Genomic DNA, 24,211 nt, shown 5'->3' with positions numbered 1-24,211 from the left:
TGTGTGTGTGTGTGTGAGTGTGTGTTAAGCAGACTGTCTGAATCCACTTATCACCTTTATCTGAATCCTCACACACACACACACACACACTAACTCTTACTCTATCACTCACTTCTCTTCTCTTTGTCACTCTGACACACACACACACTCTGCCTTACTCTCTCGCTTTTTGTCTCACTCTTACACTATTACACTCTCTCCTTGTCTTACCCCCTTGTTTTCACTCTTTCACTCTGTCTAACTCTTACACTCTTTGTGTCACTCTTGCACGATTACACTTTTTTCCTCACTCTTACACTATTACACTCTCTCTCTCTTTGTGTCACTCTTACACTATTACACTCTTCACACTATCTCACTCTTTGCTGAATCTCTGACAGAATTTATTAATCTGAAGTTTCCTCCGAAGCCATGTCTGCTGATAAGGTACGGTCACTCTGTGTGCAATTGTGTGTAAAGCTGTGTGTGTATAAATGTGTGTGTAATAGTGTGTAATAGTGTGGTATAACTGTTGGTTGTGGTGATCTGCAGACTGGATGGAGGTAAATATGTTGGTGCAGTAATAGGTAGTAATCAATAATCTATAATTGATAACCGAGTTTCTCCTGTCATTATCACCACAGTTTACTCACTGGGGGGGGGGGGGGGGGTATGATTTATATTTATTTATATTTTTAAATGATCATCATTATTATTATTATAAAGTGTTTTCAATATTATTTCAGGGAATTTTAGTGGATTTCAATTCATTTCAGATTATACTGAATGTTAGTTAATGGCATATTATTTCAGGGAATTTTAGGTCATTTTAGAAAATTTAGGAGAATTGTAGGTAATTTCAGATTATTTCAAGAAATTTCAGATTATTTCAAATAATTTTGGGGTATTTCAGAGAATTTCTAAAAATTTCAGTGTTTTTTTGTGAATTCCAGAGAATTTTTAAAATTTACCGTGAATTTTAAGGAATGGTATTGAATTTCAGATTGTTTCAGGACATTTTAGAGATTTTTTTTTAATTTCAGTAATTTTTAAAGAATTTTTGAAAATTACAGTGGGTTTTAGGGAATTATTTCAAAAAAAGTTTAGGATCATTGCAAGGATTTTTGTAAAATTCAGAATAGCTTTAATAAAACGATGTGAATTTTTGTGAATTTAATAGTTTCGTAGTTTGTGTAAAAGCTCTTTTGGACGGAGGATGAAAGTGTTCGTTGTTTCTGCTGCTGAGAATCAGATCAGGTTCAGGAAAGTTCTGCTGAATGAAAGCAGGTCAGAGTGGAGATCAGCTGATCGACCTGCGGTGACCTTTGACCTGATTAACTATTACAGGTGTTTATACTCCGGATCAGCTGATTTATTATTGGAGGATCAGTTTACAGGTGTTTTTAGGGGTCTGTAATGTTAACCTGGACCCCCATCCCCCACCCTCACACACACACACACACACACTCTCTGTTCTACAGGAATAGACAGGAGATTTGTGGGTAATGAGATTACACTCCTCCGGTGAACAGAATCCGGCCTGAACTGCAGATTTAACCCCTCGTCTTCTTAACCTGCTGTGGCCTTCCTGATCACCAGGACCCGGCCTCGCCTCACATCCATAAACATCAACACTAATCAATTTTATATCTATAGGTATAGAATTTTATAGAATTTCACTGTTTATGTGAGTTCAGTACACCCCGTCAAACAGTAACACTCTCAGAGTTTTTAAAAATGTATGAATGAATGAAGTTCAACTTATATAGCGCCTTTCTAGAAACCCAAGGACGCTTTACAATTTACACTTCTATTACTCAGCACTCAACCACACACTAGTGAGAAGCAGCAGCCAATAGCGCACAGCGTACTCTCAACCGGAAACAACCGTCCACCTGGAGGACTGCATCGGGCTCTACAGTATTTACCCAGAACAGAGTACCGATCACACACACAAACTTACATACCACACACCTTTACACATAGTATCTGATTTACCAGATTAATTTAGAGTATACAATTTCAATTTACCTGATCTCCATGTTTAAACACACCATTAACACACCAGATAAATGCGTAAACACACCAGATAAGGGACAAGACAACATCCAGTCACACACATCACAGAGTTTTGGTGTTCACTTGTGATCAGGTCACCCAGGGTGGGGCCGGTTATTATAAGAGTGTTTCAGTTTTCTTTTTCCAATAATTTGGAACTTCAGTCCAAATCCAGATGAGCAGCTAGTTTAGCTTGTGCTGCAACCTTGAGTATTACATTTTTATCTATTAGCTTGTTATTGTAGCATGCTCAGCTAACCCGCTTGGACGGTGGACGGCGTGGCATTGCAGTGATTATGTACAGTGTGATCTTGCAGAGGGTTATCAGATCACATCTTAATGCATGGTGTGAATAACTTAAATCAGATAACAAATGTTCTGTGGTTTAACAGTTTTATTTATGCTATTATTACTGTCACTAGAACATCACTGCATCGTCTGCTTTGCTGTTTTGCTCAGAAACCCAAGAAGAAGAAAACAGAAAAAGACTCTGCAAAAGCCAACGGATCAGAAACCACGTCTAAAAAGAGCAAAACCAAGAAGAATGAAGATCCACCAGAAGAGAGTGAAGCCACGCCCGCCAAGAGTGAGTCCATACCCCCTGTATCTCACAGTGTTCACAAGGATTATGCCTCACTGGGTTAGGTTTATATCATATATCTTTTTTACACAAGTTTATACAAAAATAATGTTTAATGTCTATGTTCTATACAAAACACTTTCATAAATTCACTCTCACAGAAAGATAAAGATCTTAATAGAGATCTCTTTTCTTACCAGTTTCAGTCCCTTTCAGAACAAGCCATTTAAGGGCTCTGCCTTTTACTTTTATGCAAATAAGCTGTAAAATAAATAAATACACTGATCACTTACCACATTAGTGTTAGCTTGCGCTCAATGGCAAAACACAAACAAGCTAGTTCAAGCTTAACTTGATAGAAGCACACAACTAATTTGACTCGCCACGGACATTAGGTACAGATCCCTCCCTCAGACAAAGTCAGCTGGCTTATCCTGCTGTGTACTGTCTGAGGTTTCCAACCTAAACTACCAAAATTACTGCAACTGATCTAGTGGGTGGGGCTCTGGTGGGGGTTGACGGGTGAGGGGTGGAGCCAGGGTGGTTCTATGCAGATTTCCTTATTATGACATCACAAAAAAGGAGGAGCATCCAAACGGCTCATAGAAGCAAATGATTCCTGAGATAACAGAGTTATGTTAAACTGATTGATGGTTGCAGGTCCAACAGAACTGTGTCCTAAACGTAAAAAAAAATCAGATTAATATTTGTTTTTATCAGATGGAAAACCAGTGAAAAAAAAGAAACCAGAAAAAAATCAGGAAGAGCCGGAAAAGGAGGTGAAGAAGAAGACGACGAAAAGCGAACCGAAGAAGAAGAAAGGTAAGAGATTATTCATCTTTAGAAACACGTTACTGAAATTAAATACAGTATTAAAAACCTTAAATATTTAAAAATATATATTTTTCTGTTTCTGAGTTCAGATTCTGACGATGAGGATGAGGACGATGAAGAAGAGCCAAAAAAACCAAAGAAAAAGATCACAAAGGAAAATTCACCTGCAAACACCAAAGACAAGAAACCCAAAGCCAAAGGTCTGTAAATCCCACAAACTAATCAATAATATCTTCTAATCAATCACATCCACTAATCAATTACATCCTCTAATCAATCACATCCACTAATCAATAACATTCTCTAATCAATCACATCCACTAATCAATAACATTCTCTAATTAATAACACCCACTCATCAATTACACTCACTAATCAATAACATCCCGTAAATAATCACACAACCAAATCAATAACACCCACTTATCAATTACACTCACTAATCAATAACATCCCCTATAACATGTTTTAATCAGGTTCAGAATCTGGTTCTTTATAAGGTTTTTGAGTTAATGTAATTTTTTTTCAGAATCTAAAAGTGAATCTGATAGTAAAGGAAAAACAACCAAGAACAAAAACGACGCCGCCAACATGTTCCAGATAAACGGAGAGAAACCCAAATTCATCACCAAGAAGAAAGGTGATCAACACCAACAACCTCACTAACACTGACACCAACACCATCAATTATCACCAACACCACCAATAACAATCAACACCAACACCACCAATACTCAACACCAACATCACCAATACTCAACACCAACATCACCACCAATAACAATCACATCAACACCAACATCACCAATAACAATCAACACCAACACCACCAATACTCAACACCAACATCACCACCAATAACAATCACATCAACACCAACATCACCAATAACAATCAACACCAACACCACCAATACTCAACACCAACATCACCAATACTCAACACCAACATCACCACCAATAACAATCACATCAACACCAACATCACCAATAACAATCAACACCAACACCACCAATAACAATCAACACCAACACCACCAATACTCAACACCAACATCACCAATACTCAACACCAACATCACCACCAATAACAATCACATCAACACCAACATCACCAATAACAATCAACACCAACATCACCAATAACAATCACATCAACACCAACATCACCAATAACAACCAACACCAACATCACCAATAACATCAACATCACCAATTATCACCAACAACACCAATAACAATCACATCAACACTAACAACATAATCAACACCATCAACAACCTCACTAACACTGACACCAACACCATCAATAACAATCAACACCAACACCACCAATACTCAACACCAACATCACCAATACTCAACACCAACATCACCACCAATAACAATCACATCAACACCAACATCACCAATAACAATCAACACCAACATCACCAATAACAATCACATCAACCCCAACATCACCAATAACAACCAACACCAACATCACCAATAACATCAACATCACCAATTATCACCAACAACACCAATAACAATCACATCAACACTAACAACATAATCAACACCATCAACAACCTCACTAACACTGACACCAACATCACCAACAACATCAACATCACCAATTATCATCAACACCACCAATAACAATCACATGAACACCACCATCACCATATCAACACCACCAACAACCTCATTAACACGGACACCAACACCAATAACAATCAACACCAACACCACCAATAATCAACACCAACAAATTCACTAACACTGACATCAACACCAACATAATAAACACCACCAATAACAACATAATCAACACCAGCATCAATAACACTGACACCAACACCACCAATAACAACATAACGATCAGTACCAACACCACCAATAACAATCAACACCAACATCACCAATAATCAATACCAAAAACGTCACTAACCCGACACAACGACACAAACACCACCAATAACTATATAGCAATCAACACCAACATAATAAACACCCTCAATAACAACATAATCAACACCATCATTGCACCAAAACCATCAATATTACACCAACACAAACACCAACACCACCAATAACAACATAACTATCAATACCACCATCAACAACCTCACTAACACTGACAACACCACCAATAACATTCACATCAACACCACCATCACTAATATCAACACTAACACAATAATGAACACCTTCAACACCAACATCTACTCCAAAACACCACAACCAATAACACAACAATCAACACCACTAACACCATCAATACAAACACCATCAAGACTGTCGTTACACCAACACCATTAACACTAACACTATGAGTGTTCGTGTGTGTGTGTGTGTGAGCAGCTGTACAGTCGGAGAGTGAGGACAGTGAGCCTGAAGTTAAAACGAGTAAAAACAAGAAAAAGTCGAGTTCCTCAAACTCCGCCTCCATGTTCCAAACCGGAGGAGACAAGAAAGAAAAGAACGGCAAGAAAAAGAGTGAGTTACACCCCTCCCTTTATCACTCTCTTTTACACTTTCTCTCAATCTCTCTTTCTCTCCCTGCATCTCTCCTTCTATCTCTCTATGTCTCGCTCTCTCTGTTTGTGTTCTCACCTTATTATCTGTGTGGGTATCTCGGTATTAGAAGCTCAGGTGCAGCAGGGGGGCGTGGCCAGAGTTACAGGTGAATAAATTAGTGATGTAAAGACTCAGGATCTCAGGTTTATATGATGAACTGCAGGTCTGAGATCAGAGATCTGTAGGTCCGGTTCTGTTCGGTTCTGTCCGTCAGTAACGCTGATCTCTTTTACAGGTTCTGCTAAAGCTGAAGAAAGTGAAGAAGAAACAACGGCCAAGAAGAAGAAAGGAAAAGGAAAGAAAAGCAAAAAAGTAAAAATTTTATACTGAACTGATAACATAATCAATAGATTATCTGTCAGAATAACTGTCCAACTGATTACTTCAATCATATGATAATATAATCAACTGTTCAATTGATAATCTGATCAACTGATAATCTGATCAACGAACGGATAATCTGTTTAACTAATAATCTAGCCAATGTTCATCTGATAATCTGCTTTCTGATCGTATGATACTCTAATCAACTGTTCAACTGAGTCTGTTCAATTGGTATTCTGATCAATTGATAATCTTAATAATTGTCAATCTGTTCAACTGATAAATCTGACCATATGATTCTCTTAATCAACTGCTGAATAGATAATCTGATCAACTGATAATCTAAACAACCGTTTAACTGATCATTTAATAACCCGAAAATGTGGGGTTATTAATCTGATCAACTGTGTTATCACTAATGTAATAACCTGGAAGTTTAATCAACTTAATCATATGCTAACGAACTGATGATGTGATTGGGCATGACCATACTGTAACTCCGCCCCCGCAGGAGGAGCGCGCTCCGTCTCCGGAGGTGGAGTTTGATGATCTGGAGGAGTTTGTTCTGAGGCCGGCGCCGGAGGGAATGACGGTAAAGTGTAAAGTAACGCGAGATAAACGAGGGATGGACCGCGGATTTTACCCCACATACTTCCTACACCTGGACAACGAGAAGAAGGTCAGAGTTCACCCACATCCCAGAATTCCACAGGAGACACGCTCAGACTGACGGAGACATTTCCTCCTGCAGGTTTTCCTATTGGCCGGACGGAAGAGGAAGAAGAGCGCAACTTCTAATTATCTGATCTCTATAGACGCTACCGACCTGTCCCGCGGAGGAGACAACTTCATCGGCAAGCTGAGGTACCGCTAACTATCACTAACGCTAACACTAACTCACACTAATGCTAATTCACGCTAACGCTAAGTCTAAGCCTATCCCGCGGAGGATACAACTTCATCAGAAAGCTGAGGTACCCCTACCTCCCGCTAATTACTGCTAATGCTACTGATAACTCCCACCGACTTTCTCCAACGCTAACACTAGCAATAACTCCCGCCAACTCTCTCTAACGCTAACTCATACTAACGATAACTAAATTCCACTAACATAAACTCATGCAAATGCTACCTCTCACTAGCATTAACCCACGCTAATGATAACTCCCACGAATGCTAACTCACGCTAACACTAACACCAGCTAATTCTAACACTAACTCAGGCTAACTCACACTAACACTAATGACACTAATGATAACTAATGTTAACTCAAACTAATACTAACTCCTACTTAATTTAACTCGGCAAACTTGCAACCAATACTATATCCAACACTTACTCCCACTAGTATAGCTAGGCAGTGCTGGAGAGATTAGCATTTATTACAATTACCTCAATGTCTCTGTTCATTTATGTAATTATTGATTAATTGACTGATTGATTGATTTCCTCAGGTCGAATCTGATGGGCACTAAGTTTACGGTGTTTGATAACGGGCTGAATCCGGACCGAGCGCTCAGGGATCTGTCCAATGCCCGGCAGGAACTGGCTGCCATCATCTACGTGAGTCAGATCAGACCAGCATTTACTACATTTTAATTTTACATTTAAAAATGATCTGAGATCAGACCTGCGTTTGTGTTCCTAGGAGACGAATGTGTTGGGGTTTAAAGGACCACGGAAAATGACGGTGATAATCCCGGGAATGGACGAGGACAGCGAGCGAGTGCCGATCCGTGCTCAGAGCGTAAGCTGTTTTATTATTATTACTATTGATAGTACTATTATTAGCATTTTTTATTTTTAACTCAATTTTACCCAGTAAAATCTTTGACAGTTGGCAGTATGTTACACTGGCCTGATACATTAAGACTGACACTTGCAGATAAAATTCATCATGTCTATTAAAGGGTTTACGCTTAAAGGTGTAGTGAGGGACAGGCAGGGTCAATATCAAAAGGGCAGCGTAAATAAACAACATACCAACGACAACAGTAAGGCAGTCCAGGGTCCTACACGCTAAATCTAATATTAGAGGAGAGGCAAAAGGCAAGATGATAAACAAAAAGTGTAGATAACAAGACAGACTATAAGAGGCAAGACAAGAAAGCAAAAGAAAGCAAAAACAAAGAAATGCATTGTGTGAGAGCTAGCGCTGATCTGATTAGAATGTGGTTTGGTTCCTGCAGGAAAACGATGGGTTATTGATGCGTTATCAGAACAGACAGATGGATAATCTGATCGAGCTCCACAATAAAACTCCGGTCTGGAACGATGACACGGCTTCATACGTCCTGAACTTCTCCGGACGGGTCACGCAGGCGTCCATCAAGAACTTCCAGATCGTTCACAGCAAAGACAGTGAGTTCCTCCATTACTCTCTTTTACTTTATATATCACTCTTCACTCAACACACTCTACATTCACTCCAAACTCCTCATGCTACACTTCATACCTGACTCACTCTGCACACTCTAGAGTTCACACTGACATTCCAGACTTCAAGCCACACTCTACACTTCACTCTAAATGTCACTAAACGCACTCTAGATTTTGTTCCACTCTACCCTTCATCACTCCACACTTTGATTGACATTCTACACCTCGTTACTCACACTCCAGACTTTGATTTACACTCTACACTTAACCCTGCACACTCTAGAGATCACTCCTGACATTTTAGACTTCAAACCACATTCTGCACTTCAATTTACCCGTCACTCAACACTCTCCACACTTCAAACTTCGATCCACACTCTACACTCTAGACGTCATACTCTCTACACTTCACTCTACACTTCAGTCAACACACTCTACTCTTTATTCCGGACAATTCAGACTTTGATCCACATTTTACACTTAACTCTACACTTCACTCAACATACTCTCTGATCCACACGCTACACTCTAGACTTTACTCCTGCGATCAACAGGATCAACATTCTACACTCAACAACACACTCTACACTGCATTCCGGACACTCCAGATTTTGATCTATACTCTACACTTTACTCTGCACACTCTATACTTTGCTCCTGACACTTCAGACACTTCAGACTTTGATCCACATCCTACACTTCACTCTACACTTGTCAGCACACTCTCTACACGTTATTTTTGACAATCCAAACATTTTTCCACACTATACACTCCAGACTTCGATCCACACTCCTTCCTGCACACTCTACACTTCACCCCTGACACTCTAGTCTTAATTTCACATTCTACACTACACTCCTGACACTATAGACTACGATCTAAACATGTTAAAATCGATAAAGATTTCAGTATTTTTATCAGAATACTGTAAAGTTAATTTTAGAGCAGTGTGGTTTGATGTTTTATCGAATGATTGTTGTTTGTGTTTATCAGACAGTTATATCCTGATGCAGTTCGGCCGTGTATCAGACGACATATTTACTCTGGACTATAAGTACCCGCTGTGCGCCGTCCAGGCCTTCGCCATCGCGCTGTCCAGCTTCGACGGAAAACTGGCCTGTGAGTGAATCTGGACACTCCGGAAAAAATGTAAACGATTCGTCCACGACTGTGATTTCTCAGATTCCTGCTTCAGCGTTCGTGCCTGAACTGACCTTTCAGCCGTCCAGAGGGTAACTGTTCAGAGTGTTTGTATACATGACTGTGTGTTTTATGGTTTAGGAATAGCGAGCTTTCTCTACAGACACCCCAGACACTGTTTTCCTCCAATCACCCATAACCTGAAGCTCCAGTCAAGTGGAGGCACTTAAACCATTGCGTCCGATAAATCAGACTCTGGTTGGTTTACACTCTGTTTGTTTGGGCAGGTGTGAAATCAGTAATCACACTCGGGTTCGGACCAAAACAATCGTACAGAAACCTTGCGAGAGGATATTAAATATACAGTATTTTCACAGTATAAAATGCACTGGATTATAAAGCGCATTTTATGCGATAATAGTAAGGAAAAGGGGTGTCGCCATGTTTTCCCTTCTAAGTAATCAGGTCTTGCCATAAAGACCTGCAAAGCTAAGTTATGCAAAGAAAATGTAATTATTAAAAAAAACATTTCAGACAAGCAGTGCTAGCTGGGGTTAGCAGCAGGCTACAGGCCGATAATACTAACCTTTGGATGGCCGGTTAGCAGCTAATGCTAATACTGCTGGAGATCTAAAAACTGAAACTCCTGTATAACTCTGTACTTCAGTGGAGTGACTTTACTGCTCCTTAATACCTGACTGGTAGAATTCATACATAAGGAGCACCGGATTATAAGGAGCTCTGATGATGATTTTTGGTAAAATTAAAGGATTTTAAGTGCACATTATAGTGCAAAAAATTCAATCATTCTCTTGTTTGAGCTTAATGGCTTTTCAGGTGCAGTTTAACCTGATTCATTTCCCAGACAATAATACTATGGCTGGGTATCAATACTGATTTCCCTCACGAGTTGATTCCTCTTTCTCAATGTTCTAATTAGTTTCAATTTAATTTGATTTCATTCAATATCGATCATTTAGGAATATTTCCAATAAGAATACAGCTTTTGTTTGGATATGAAAAGAGATTTTTTTTAAACTAAGGTAGTATCTGTACAAGAAACACTCAACATACCATAATTAATAAATATTAGTTTGTACTTCAGCTCCAGTCATACATAAATGATATGCAGGCCTGATCTCATTGCACGAATAACAATGGCTGATCATGTGTGATTAAAGTGTTTATATGAATTGGAATGTTATATTTATATATATTGTTATATATTTATATATTGTTCATATGGATGTGTGTTAGTTTGTGTATTTTATTTTTTAATGTATATTAACTTGTGTAAGACATCAATATTGTGTTGAAATATATATATATATATATATATATATATATATATATATATATATATATACATTTATTCTTTTTTTGTTAATTTAATATTTTAGATCAGTTCTGATTCATTATGCCTTTCATTGTAATTTCACATTGTTCGTTCTGGGTGATTAGTTTACTATTAAAAGTAGCTTTTAAATGTTACTTACACTTATTATTTAGGTTAACACTGAATAATAGTCTCTATTTTCTTAAAGATAGAGAAAAAAGTTTTCAGGTGTCTGAAATTGTAGTTGTAATGCTTGTAAAATGTGTTCGCATATTGAACTGTAATATTTTTTCTTTTTTAATTTGCTTTATTGGAGGAGGAGCTTATTAAAATGTATGTTTTACATTTTTGGCAGTGAACTGTGTAATTTAAAAACTTTGGTTTAGTTATAACCACTCATCTGCTGACTTGCCACAGACAGTAGGTACAGATCCCTCCCTCAAACAAAGTCTGCTGGATAATACTGCTTTGTACTGTTTGAGGTTCTCAAACAACGAAAAGATCACAACAAAAGATAATTTTATTAATCTTTGACTTTAATGAGAAATCAGCAGTTAAATAAAAATAATACATATATTAACATTTATTTATGAATTTTTATTTACATACATTATTTTTTATATATTTTTTCTATTAAATGCAACCCTTTACACCAGTAATGTAAACCTAAACCAATTCAATTTAATTCAACATTTCAAGTTTTTAATTTAAGTTCCGTCTTTATGCACGTGTGTCCTTAAAGAATGCGAATGCCTGAAGCTCCGCCCACATTCAGAGCAATAATACGGTTTCTCTCCGGTGTGAATGCGCAAGTGAATTTTTAGATGTCCCCGCAGAGTGAAGCTCCGCCCACACTCCGAACAGTGATGCGGTTTATCTCCGGTGTGGACGTGCTGGTGTCGTAGAAGAGTACTCCGCACCGTGAAGCTCCGCCCACATTCGGTGCATTGATACGGTTTCTCTCCGGTGTGAACGCAGCGGTGTAGCTGAAGAGTGTTCTGTGCGGTGAATCGCCTGCCGCACACCGAACAGTCGTACGGTTTCTCGCCGGTGTGAATGCGCTGGTGGACCTGCAGGTTGTGCTGTAGAACGAAGCTCCGCCCACACTCTGAGCAGCAATAGGGTCGTTTGCCGGTGTGAACACGCTGGTGCGTCGAGAGGTTAGAACTGTTACTAAAGCTCCGCCCACAATCGGTGCAGCGATACGGTTTCTCTCGGGTGTGAATGCGAAGGTGGAGCTGGAGATGACTCTGCTGACTGAAGCTCCGCCCACATTCGGAGCAGATCCATGGTTTCTGTCCGGTGTGAATTCTCTGGTGTATTTTGAGGTTGCACCTGTCGCTGAAGCTCTTCCCGCACTTAGAACACGGATACGGTTTCTCTCCGGTGGATTTGTAGATCACGCCGCAATATAAAACTCTTACCGCAATCTGAGCAGATCCAAGGTTTATATCCGGTATGAATTCGCTGGTGTCTGGTGAGACTGTGCTGTACTGAAAAACTCTTCCCGCACTCAGAACACCGATACGGTTTCTCTCCGGTGTGAACGCGGAGGTGTCGTTGGAGACAAATTAACTGATTAAAGGTCTTCCCACACTCTGAGCAGTGATGCGGTTTGCAGTCTAGTTTCTGTGGGTGGAGCCTATTTGTGTGGAGAGATCCAATAGGAACTGGCTGAGGTTTGGTTTTGTTTTTTCTGGATGCCATTTTCTCATGTTCTCATGCTGACCTTCAGGAGATGTGAGGTTTATTCTTCACCTGATGTTTCTGGACATGAATCTGAATTCTGAGAAGAAGAAAAAAAAAACCAAGCATCAAATCTGTAATCAAAATGTAGTAGAAATATGATGTAAAAAATGATAAAACTATAAAAATACGAAACAAAAACTGTTCAAACTAGGGAAGCACACGATATTTGGCAGCTGAAATGATATGGCCAAAAAGTCTTTAGGATACCCCTGCTGAGGGATTATTGTGAATAGTATAGCACGGCTGCAGTAAATATATGATTAGAGTAGCACCGCTAAACAATAAGTTTATTATGAGAATAGAACTACTGAGGAAAATACATATATATATATGATTTAAATGGCACTACTGAGGTAAACGTGTAATTAGATTACCACAATTAAGGAAATATGATTAGAAATAAACTAATACCAACTGTTACAACTTAAGTAGCTCTACTGAGATACATTTATGAGAAGAGCAGCTCTGCCGAGTTAAATTTACGGTTAAAATAGCACTACTGAAATGAATGTATAATTAGAATACCCATACTAAGGAAATATGATTGAAATAGTACTGCTGAGGTCAATTTAAAATTGGAATAGCACTAGTGAGGTAAACCTAATGATTAGTATAGCACTGTTGATGTACATTTCTGATTAGCATAGCACTTCAGAGGTAAATGAACGATTAGAATCATACTGCTACGGTAAATGAATGATTAGAATAGCAGTGCTGAGGTAAATGTCCTGTTAGAATAGCTATATTGAGGTAAATTAATTCTTAGAATACCTCTACTGAGGAAATGTTATGATTAGAATAGCATTGTTGATGTAAATTAATGATTAGAAGAACATTACTGAGGTAAATGTATGATTAGAATAGCACTGCTGAGGTAATTATACGATTATACTAGCACTACTTAGGTAAAAGTAGCAAATTTGATGGATACCTTTTCAATGCACCTGTGTTTCATTTGGTTTGGCCTCAAAAAAGAAAACAAACCCTCTGTGAACCCTCAGGTATAACTATAAAAGTGCAACATAAAACTAAACACTAGTTAAAAAACTAAATCTGTTAAAAGACTTACGAATAAATAAGATAGTGAATAAAGAAGGACAATGAGTTCACAGGGCAGTTTTTCAATGAAGTAGAACCTGATCCAATTCACAGGGAAGAGTTGGCATGATCGTGCCAATCGCATGCCAATCACACTCTTGATCACATGATGGGAAAATGCCAGGCATTCACAGAACAGATCCGGTGTTTAATTCAGATTAACACTAATCCTAGATCTAGAACTAGATCTTCCATTACACATCAAACCCTGCACCCTGTTTTTCTGGGTTAACAGGTAAAGACTTTTTGGGCTTTATATCACTAACCAGTAAAATAAGATTATTAATAAAAAACACTATCATAATACTTCAACTATATCCAGCATAGACCAGGACTATATGTTAAAAAAAATATTATTATTAAAACGTAACATTTAAAAAGATTCACAACAGGGGTTTGCCATATCGTATCGCAAGCAGCAATATCTTTATACTTTTTTTTAATAAATTAAAAAGTCTATATTGTGATAATAGTTAGGGTTTCCCACAGTGCTTTATTGTTAGGATGGCCGCCTTGACGAACCGTTTTTTTTGCAGGAAACCCTGATTAGCGATATGCTAATTACTGTGAAGCTTTAAAGCCATTTTTTTCTTCCACTCAAACATCTAAAACTTTGCTCTCTATCTTTTTTTCTAATTTGATTTCTATAGCAGCTAAAGCACTTTATTTATATTTTAACTGCTTTTATTAACACTAAATTAGCTGCTATTCCACTTTTTTTCTATTTACTGAACATTTTCTAAGCGTTGTTTTAATGTCAAAAAAATTCTTAATATTGTTGCTTATGTGGTGCTGTTATTATTATTTTTAATTTAATGATTCAAATTTACTTAGACCTAAATATCAGGTAAACCACTCTGGGAACTCATTCCTGTATTGTTATAAATAATGACAAAGCCTTTTACATTAAAATGCGTAACATCTGATTATATACTTATATATACGTTATAATTTTATTATTCTTACACAGATCAGACACATGCAGATCAGTCGTAACATTATAATCACCTTTTGTTTCTGCTCGTTTCCTTGTAGCTGGTTTTATTATTGTGGCTGAAGCTTGCTAAACTATTTACTAAAAACATTAATCCTAGATTTTTGTATCAATCATTTGATTCAATCAAGTACTTAATTTTACTTGAATGAATCAAATGTCAAAAAGTAATGTCAAAGAGCCCATTAAAATATTAATATATATTATGGATCATTACAGATACTTGTAATTGTAAGTAGTCATGTAATGAGGAAAATAAATCCTATATAGAAGAAAATGATGGATAATTGTTTTATGATTGCAGCGCAGACTCTATATCGTAATCGAATCGAAAGGGAATAAAATTGTTACATTGTGCAATAGTTGACTAATTGATTAACCAGAAAAAGAATCGAACAGATCAGATCACTCAACCATCCAATCCATCATTAGTTGCAACCCTACTTCACAAATATACTTTACAAATGTACAGCGGCTAGAAGTGTTCTCTGAAATCATGCTTTTTTTTATCTAATATAAATGTATTTATCTAATGCATGGATGCATGATTTGACAGTGTAACAGAATTGGGCAGCACACCGGAAGTGTATCTAAAGCTCAGTGCAGAGAAACAGCGCAGCAGCGTTTGTACTAAAAGCCGCAGATCTGCGTCAATCTGCCGCTCAGAACTCAGAACTGCGGCACTCACCTCCACCCTGCCGCTGCAGCCACAACAATCCGGATTCTTCTCTTTAATCCGGTTTGATTTCCATCTCTCAACTGCACAACAGCAGTGCCCACCAGACATGGCTTCACAGGTCCTCTGGATCCGCCTTTCATAATAAAAGTCTATGCTGAAGCTGTTTTCACTGACATTTATTCTAATGCTATGAAGCAGGAGTTAATACAAAAAATGGCATTCAAAAAGTCATTTGTTATTTACTATTTTGTGCACAACAATAGTACTACAGTACATTCATTGTTTGATATATTTGTGACTGTGAATTCTAAAAACAAAGATCAACACAAAAACATAGCTAGAGACGAAAGAGAAGCACTAAATACAACTAATAAAAAAAAAAAACAAAACAAAAAAACGATAAAAAAGATACCAAAAAAATTACAGCACAGCTTTAACAGCTTTCTGATTACAAAGAGGAGAAAAGCACATCACATAACATTCCACATATTTAATAAAAGCAAGGAATATGGGTCTAATCTTACAAGCCTTGCACTTGTATATAGTAATATATAGTAATTCTTTACCATAGTTAGTGAAACTAAACAAAACTATTTCAAAACAAAGTTCAAATTCCTCGTAAATAAAATCTCGTATGAAGTTACAAATATTTGCCATAGTTTTCATTTGTAGTCATGGAACCAAAATAGATTCAAAAAGGGGGAGGTTCTGGTTGCAAATCACAAAATGTACAATTTACATCAATGTACAACTTAAATCTCGATACAAAAAATATTTAACTAAGTAAAGTTAATAAATAAAGCTGATAAATCACTTTGACTTTATTTGTCAATAATTTTTTTTTTTCAACAAATAGTTTTAATAGATTTGTTCCAACCCAGTTTAAGAGTAGACTGGGTAAAAACAGCGGTTGAAACAGCGGTAGCGATACAGGAACGCCTCTCCCGCCCTCTTGTGGCTGACTGACGTACAACTGTTACCTTAAACACTCGTTTTAAAAACTGTTTTAAGTGTTTTTTTTATCAGATGTTTTCACATCTTACTAAATATTTATATATTACATATACAGTGCGTGTCAAAAAATCTGGACACACCTTCTAATTCAGTGTTTTTCCTTTATTTAATGTGTTTTCTACATTGTAGATTAACACATGAAATGCATTAATTAGTGTGGTTTTTGCATTATTAAAACATTTGGGTTTAAAAGTTAATTTAAGCTCTTTAATTAACTACTTAGTAACACACTACCCTGATAGTAAATTTATTCCGGTCTTAATCTAGATATCTAGTAGAGGCTACATTTTAACACTGACACACATGAAAATAATCAAAAAGACAAAAGCTCAAAGCCAAATAAATTTAAATCTATAATATAGAGCACTTCTGATGTAAATGTATAATTTAACAGTTTGTCAGAACACACAAGTTTTAACGTACAGTACGTTTATCAGCACTTTATCAAGAAAAGCACATATCAACTTTATAATATTACATTCGAGTGCATTTGTTTAGATGACTATTAGAAATGTGTGTGTAAAAATGTGTTTTATTGTAGTAAATATTGTTAGTTAGAAAATAGAAGAAGGCCAACAAGTTACAAAAAAATTGAAATAAAAATGTAAGTGTTTTAAACAGCAAATTATGCTGTAAATAAATGTGTAAACAGTACATTACACACAGTACTGCTGTAAATAAGCTTTTATACAGTAAATTACACAAAATACTGCTGTAAATAAGCATTTAAACAGTAAATTAAATACAGTAATGCTGTAAATAAACTTTTATACAGCAAATTAAACACAATACTGCTGTAAATAAGCGTTAAACAGTAAATTCCATATATTACTGCTGTAAATAAGTGTTTAATTTATAAACTAAACACAGTACTGTTGTAAATAAGCTCTTATACAGTAAATTAAACACAATACTGTTGTGAATAAGTGTTCAAATATGTGTTTAAACAGTAAATAAGTGTTTAAATAAGTGTTTGTTGTTGTGCTGCTGCTAGTTAGGTAGTTAGCATTAGCACTAGCTCAGCGTTAGCTCAGATATTTAGCTAATTAACTATTTCTCACTGTATAAAAAGTGCTTAGCGAGCTAAATATTTAGTTGTTTTTTTTAGTTGTTTTATTTAGTTAAATATTTAGTTGTTTCACTAACAAATTCACCATATTTAATAAATATACTTGATAAACACAGCTTACCGGAACAGCAGAAGCTGTTTTAACACTTTTTTGGTGATTTTTTCCCGTTTTCTCCTCAGTTTTCTCCTCACAGCTGTTGAAACTAGCGCCTAAATTACTCATCCGCCGTGACCGGAACTACTTTATTCATTTATTTATTCGTTTATTTATTCGTATGGAATTAAAAATAATTTCTAAATTAAACATAACTACTCAATTAATGCTGTATATGTTTATAAGCATTAACAATTGTCCCACAATGCAAAAAAATAAATAGTTAATTTATTTATATATTTTTGCTCTATATTTTTGGGCGAAGGGAACCAGCGCTGGCGGATTTAGGGGCGGGGCTACAGGGGCATCGGCTCTAATTAGCTGAAATCTGATTGGCCCCCTGAAGTGCTCCTGTTCTGTCATTTTTTAATGTACCTATATTTATAGTAAAAAAATGGATGTAAAATTGTTAAGGAGATTTTTATTTAGTTCATTTTGTGCCAAAAATTTCACACAAAAATATAATTTGTTATTTGATTAAAATTTTTACTGCAAATGTTATTATTCTTTATTTTTTTTATTAAAAAAAAAAAATCATACAGCTAACAAAAAAAACAGTAATGCAGTTTTATTCCTAAAACTAATTTTAATCTAAACTCAAAACATAATCCTAACCCTCAACTGAGCATATTAACCTCATATTAACCTAAAAAGTAAAAGAAATGGAATTGAATTATTTTTTAATTGATTTTATTCATTTATTCCTCAACTATATGAATTCTATAGACTAAAACAAATTGTATATACAATTTACTCTGATTCTTCTTTTTTTCGCCTCCACTGATGGTAAAATTCAACCTATTTACAGTATTTTACCAAAAGTTGGCAAAATTTAAAATCACCTGCCTCAGTTAAGGTCAGTGATCATGACCATATCATATCGTACACAATAATATCGCCAACGTTTTTGAATATTGTGAATGTTGTTATATACTGAAATATGGAGCCATATCACCCACCCCTAATTATCACATCAGGGTTCTACTTTTTTACTGTTTTTATCAAAAGAAAAACACTGTACTCATCCAGTATCATTTATTTTACTTTAATCCTGTATATATGGAGATATTTGGAGTGCATTTTTATTATTATTATTTTTATTATTATTATTATTAGTAGTAGTAGTATCATGACTTATAATTCTGGATCATTGACTTCTGTTACAAATCTGATAAAATTCTTGTATTTTTGAATTCCCTAAGGTTTAGGTGTGTCATATCATATCATAATCAATAATAACATTTTCAAAATTCTCATTTTTTTGCAGTGGTGTATTCTTAAAATATATATTTTTTTATTTAGTATTTTGCCATATCACCAACAGTATTGCTATTGTAAAAATACCATAAAAATGTATATTATTTTAGGGCCATAATCACGTAATCGCTCAATTTTATCAGAAAACATCTTGATAATCCCCAAGACTTTTGGGAAAATACTCTTTTTCAATTATTGACTGATGATACATTTGGAAGGTGTGTGTCCCATTACATCTGGCACAAAACTAACACCGCAGTTCAGGAAAAGAACATCATACCTACAGTTAAACATGGTGGTGGTAGTGTGATGGTCCGGGGCTGTGAGGAGACGATGTGCTTGTGTGGTTTATTGGTGGTTCGCATTTTGATGCGTTAGGTTTAGGTTTTTATGCCTGTGTGAAAACAAACCAAACAGAGGGAGAAACTGAAGCTCCAAATAAACAAACTCATCAACTGATCCGGATCATAGAAACTTTCACAGCTACAGGTGTGAAAACGCTTTTTAATCACAGAACAGAGGAAACAAAGCCATATTTTTTACTCCATGTTTGTTTTTATTTACTGAGTGTTTAGATACAGCACATAATGCGATATTAGCAGATACAAAGCCACTGCGTCCGAGGAGATTCGACCATCAGCCAGTATTAATATTAATTTTAATATTAAAATTAATATTAAAAACACAGCTCTGTCCTCCACACTGCAGTCTCGGTAACTGATGCTCAGAGAAACGGTGGTTTTCCGTTATTTTATTATTTTTTTACGTTAAATTGCCTTTTTTTATTGTCTTTTTTCACTCTTTATTTTCAAAAAAGAAGGCGGCAATAGGAAGAAGAGTACATACAATATTAACATCCCCAGAAAAAGAGGGCTGGAGAGTGAAGTGAGAGAATCTGCCGCTTAACCCAGAGCTTCATCAACAGAACCGCACCAAAAACGTCCGGCGAGAACCCACCGGTTCCACATAACACATTCCCTTCATATGAAAATAGATATTTAATGACTTTTCAGAGACTACATACCATTTTTAGACTGAATCTATGGTGATTTAAATATTTATCATGCATCGGACTCCAGTGGGTCATCACCGTGGGTTTTGGTCAGTAGGCCAGAAGGCAAAACTATGATAAAATTGGTTAATTTTTTAGATATGAGTTAAGCTAATTTGGACTGTGAGATTAGATAAGCTAAAAAAGTGTTTTTTTAAAAGCACTTTATTTTAGCTACCTACATTTTTGCTACTTTTGTTTTAAAATGCTGAAAATATCAGAAGATTCTAGAGCTGCACAAAAATAACTAGCTAAATTCCCTTGCAATATATATATTACATTAAATCAGACCAAATTAATTTGAGCAAAAAATACAACACAATTTAGAAATTTAGTATAATTCATTTAATTTTGCAAGAATTAGCATGAAAGCGTTCTCCTTTAAAATCTATTCTTCTTAAGTCTATGTTTTTTTCATGCTCATTCATTCATTCATTCATACTTTTAGACTTGCACTCTGTGAATCCAATATTAGCGTAAAATAAATTAAATTAAAATATATATAACATGTAATAAACATAAACTTTCTAAAACTTTTTAACATTAATTAATATGTTAATATGTAAATATTAATATATAAACGTTGCATTCCTCAAAATGTTGAGTGATAATTGTGCATGCACACAATACAAATATCAATACTGGAAAAATACAGTATATTGTGCAGCTCTAGAAGATTAATTAGATATTCAACCTAAGATTTAAAAACGTGTATACAGACTATTAAGTAATTTTAAAAATAAAATTAAGTTTTAGTAGATAAAACAGCCTCCTGTAATGAACTGTATATAGTGGACTGCATATGTTTAATCATGGGCTAATCTTTAATTTTATACAGCTAATTTTATGCAAATTTTTGGCCGAACAACTACATCCCCTAACCCTGAGAGCGCCCCCTGCTGTAAGAGCTTTTCCTTCACTTCACTCTCCAACTGCATAAATGACATTGCTCCAAACGCACTCCGTTCAGCATTGGTTCATTTGACATTTTCATTAAATGTACATAAGCTAAAATTATTATTCATTTTTTTTATTTGTTTTTAGAAAAGAAAGTTCCCACCTGATCATTTCCTACTCTTCTAAAAGTCATATCAAACATATGAAATAGGAAAATAAGAAATGCTCTAATGGTGTCGGATCACTAATAGCATGAGTGCATGTGTATAAAAATGATGAAAATGAGTGAAATAAAAACAAAAATTAAGCCAAAATTCTAAATGACAATCTTTCGGATTTATTTACATTCAAAAAGTGATCGGAATAAGATGAGCTGATAAATGACTCTTCTTCGCCTCATTGACTCGTCCCGTGTATCTCTTACGTTTTCTTGTTTTTTAGACAACGTATCTGATGAGCTGAATTTTTGAAAAAGAGGCGACTTTAATCGCAGACAAACACTCCTCCACTAAACACACAAAAACACTGAACCCAAAGCTTCAGACGCCACAATAAACCCACACTGATTCATTTCACACCGGTCCGGTGGATTTCCATGAAAAAAATCGTATTCAGTTTAATTTTATCTTAATTTAATCTTATATATTGAGTTTAGACGTTTCAAATCTGAACCAAATCAGAGCAAATTAATTTGAGCAACAGCAATAAAACAAAACAAATAAAAAAAAATACAACACAATCAAATATATTAAAGATAAGTTAGCATAACTCTCCTAATTTTGCATTAATTAGAATAAAAGCTTTCAACTTTAAAATCTATTTTCGTCTAAAGTGTACGTTTTTTTGTTTGTGCTCATTCAATCTTTTAGACCTGCAAATGTTTTAATAAAAGTAAAAACATAATTGATCATTGCTGAAAATGTGTCTTCATTTTATTATATTGGCTAATTTTATCTAATTAAATGCTAGTAAATTTGCTAGTAGTATTAGACACTTTCACTTTTAATTTTTTTTTTCAGTGCTACAAAGCATTTTTCAAAAACAAAACTATTTGGTATATACTGAACACATTTATTTAAGAGTTTTTATTGATATGATTTAATTGATTCAAAGATTAATAACTCAAAAACCGTCTCTTGGATTTTTTTTAAATTTTGCATGGTTGCACAAATTTAATTAAATATTTTAACTGATTAATTTTATGTAAATCCATGGTGCGGCCTGACATTACATTAAATTTTTTTTAAACTGCAATAAAACAAAACAAAACGAAAAAATACAACACAACCAATATAAAGATAATTTAGTATAACCACCTAATTTTGCATGAATTAGCATGAAAGCTTTCATCTTTAAAATCTATATTCCTTCAAAGTGTAATTTTTTTTCATGCTCATTCAATACTTTTTACATTACTTTTAGACCCGCAAAACTTTTAGTAAAAGTAAAAACATAATTGACCGTTGCTGAACATTTGTCTTAATTATATTATTTTAGCAGATTTTATTTAATTACATGCATTCGCTAGTAGTTTTAGACACTTTAAATTTTACCAGTATTTTAAACAATTACAAATGTTTCTTTTTCAATGCTTCAAGACATTTTTATATATATATATATGCATATAATATTTATATGACTTGACTGATTCAAATGTTAATAACTCAAAAACTGTTTCTTGGATCTTTTTTAAATTTTGCATGGTTGCACAAATTAAATTGAAGATTTTATGTGATTAATTTCATGTAAATCCACGGTTCGGTTTGATATTTAATTGAATTTTAATCTGTGCGGTCGCACTGCTGCTCACTGCTCTTAGTGATTGGTGGATGTAACACCGCAGTGTGTTTTTTTTTACAGTGTACAGATGTAAACAGATGTGTACGGATGTGTTTGATGATGAAAGATGAAGAAGACACTTTGTTACAGATAGAAAAGGAGGAACCGGAGCCATAAGAAAGTAAGGCATCTTATATCAGGGTTTTTTCAGCACTATAGGGGTTAAAAACAGGCACAACCTCACACACATATCGCTGTATTAATGCTCATATTCACGACTGCCCCTCATGCGGTTAGTACACCAGCGAATCTAGAAAACGCTCAGCTTTCCGACCCAGAAAAAGCACAAAAAAGCACAAAACTCGGCTCCACTGCAGCTGCTGGACGGACGGTTTTAGCTTTCGGCTTATATCGAGTTGCGACAAATACAGTAGCTTGTATACAGAACACCCTTCGGATGACAATACGCCGGTAAAGATACACATATATATATACGATTCCTGAATCTTTCTTAATGCTTCCAAATCAGATACACACCCACACGGAAGAATAAAAAAATGACGGACAGTTATATACTGTACATGTATGTAAGCATATGAGTAGAGTAACATAGGATTACTATAGTACGTATGTGTGTACTGTAGTACTGTATATGGTACTGTAGGACATCGGACATCAGATAACACACTGAATAAACTGGCTGTGATTTAGAATTAAACTGAATTGAATTGATATAAAATAAAAAATAAGATAAAAGTGAAAAAAACTAAAATCATAAATGTTGTGGTAAACGTGTGCATTAATGAGAAAAAAACAAAAATATATATTTATATATATGTCCTAGACTAACGAGCTTGCATTCAGGTATACAAAAGTTTAAAAAAAAAAGTAAAAAAAAGAATGTGTCGATGTAAAAAAACAAAAAAGGCACTCGGACAGAAACTATAAAAAAAAATTTAAACATTCAAAATAAAAACGAAATGTAACAAAAAATATAAAGCAAAAACAAAACAAAAATATATGTTTTATGTTTTTTTAAATAAAAAAATATATGAAATGATACAATAAAATTATAAAAGCAATATTAGAATAAATATCTGTGTATAAAAACTGATACGAACATCATGAGATAAGAAAAACAAAATTTACAATACACATTCAAAAATTAGCCCCGCGCTCAACGCTTCACTTCACTCACATTAGCTCTGATTTTGTTCTTTATATTTGACTCCTGCCCACATCACTACATCACTCGTTCTTTTTTTTCCTGTCTT

The 24,211-nt window shown here is 35.2% G+C and overlaps 1 protein-coding gene across 1 annotated transcript; it reads left to right on the top strand.

Annotated features, from left to right (window-relative positions):
- Window positions 1–88: 88 nt before the first annotated feature.
- On the top strand, window positions 89–11,171 carry tulp1a (TUB like protein 1a). The gene is made up of 13 exons (XM_022665605.2): window positions 89–426; window positions 2,497–2,623; window positions 3,338–3,439; window positions 3,541–3,651; window positions 3,981–4,091; window positions 5,800–5,934; window positions 6,251–6,327; window positions 6,851–7,018; window positions 7,091–7,203; window positions 7,795–7,903; window positions 7,989–8,087; window positions 8,530–8,701; window positions 9,714–11,171. Exons 1-13 carry the CDS (start codon window positions 412–414, stop codon window positions 9,845–9,847), a joined length of 1,473 nt encoding a protein of 490 aa, XP_022521326.1. The 5' UTR covers window positions 89–411; the 3' UTR covers window positions 9,848–11,171.
- Window positions 11,172–24,211: the final 13,040 nt, after the last annotated feature.

The sequence above is a fragment of the Astyanax mexicanus genome, chromosome 13 (genome assembly GCF_023375975.1).
Source record: "Astyanax mexicanus isolate ESR-SI-001 chromosome 13, AstMex3_surface, whole genome shotgun sequence".
Lineage (NCBI taxonomy): Eukaryota > Metazoa > Chordata > Actinopteri > Characiformes > Acestrorhamphidae > Astyanax > Astyanax mexicanus.
Note: the sequence above shows the minus strand (reverse complement) of the source record. Positions and strands in the feature narration are given on the sequence as shown.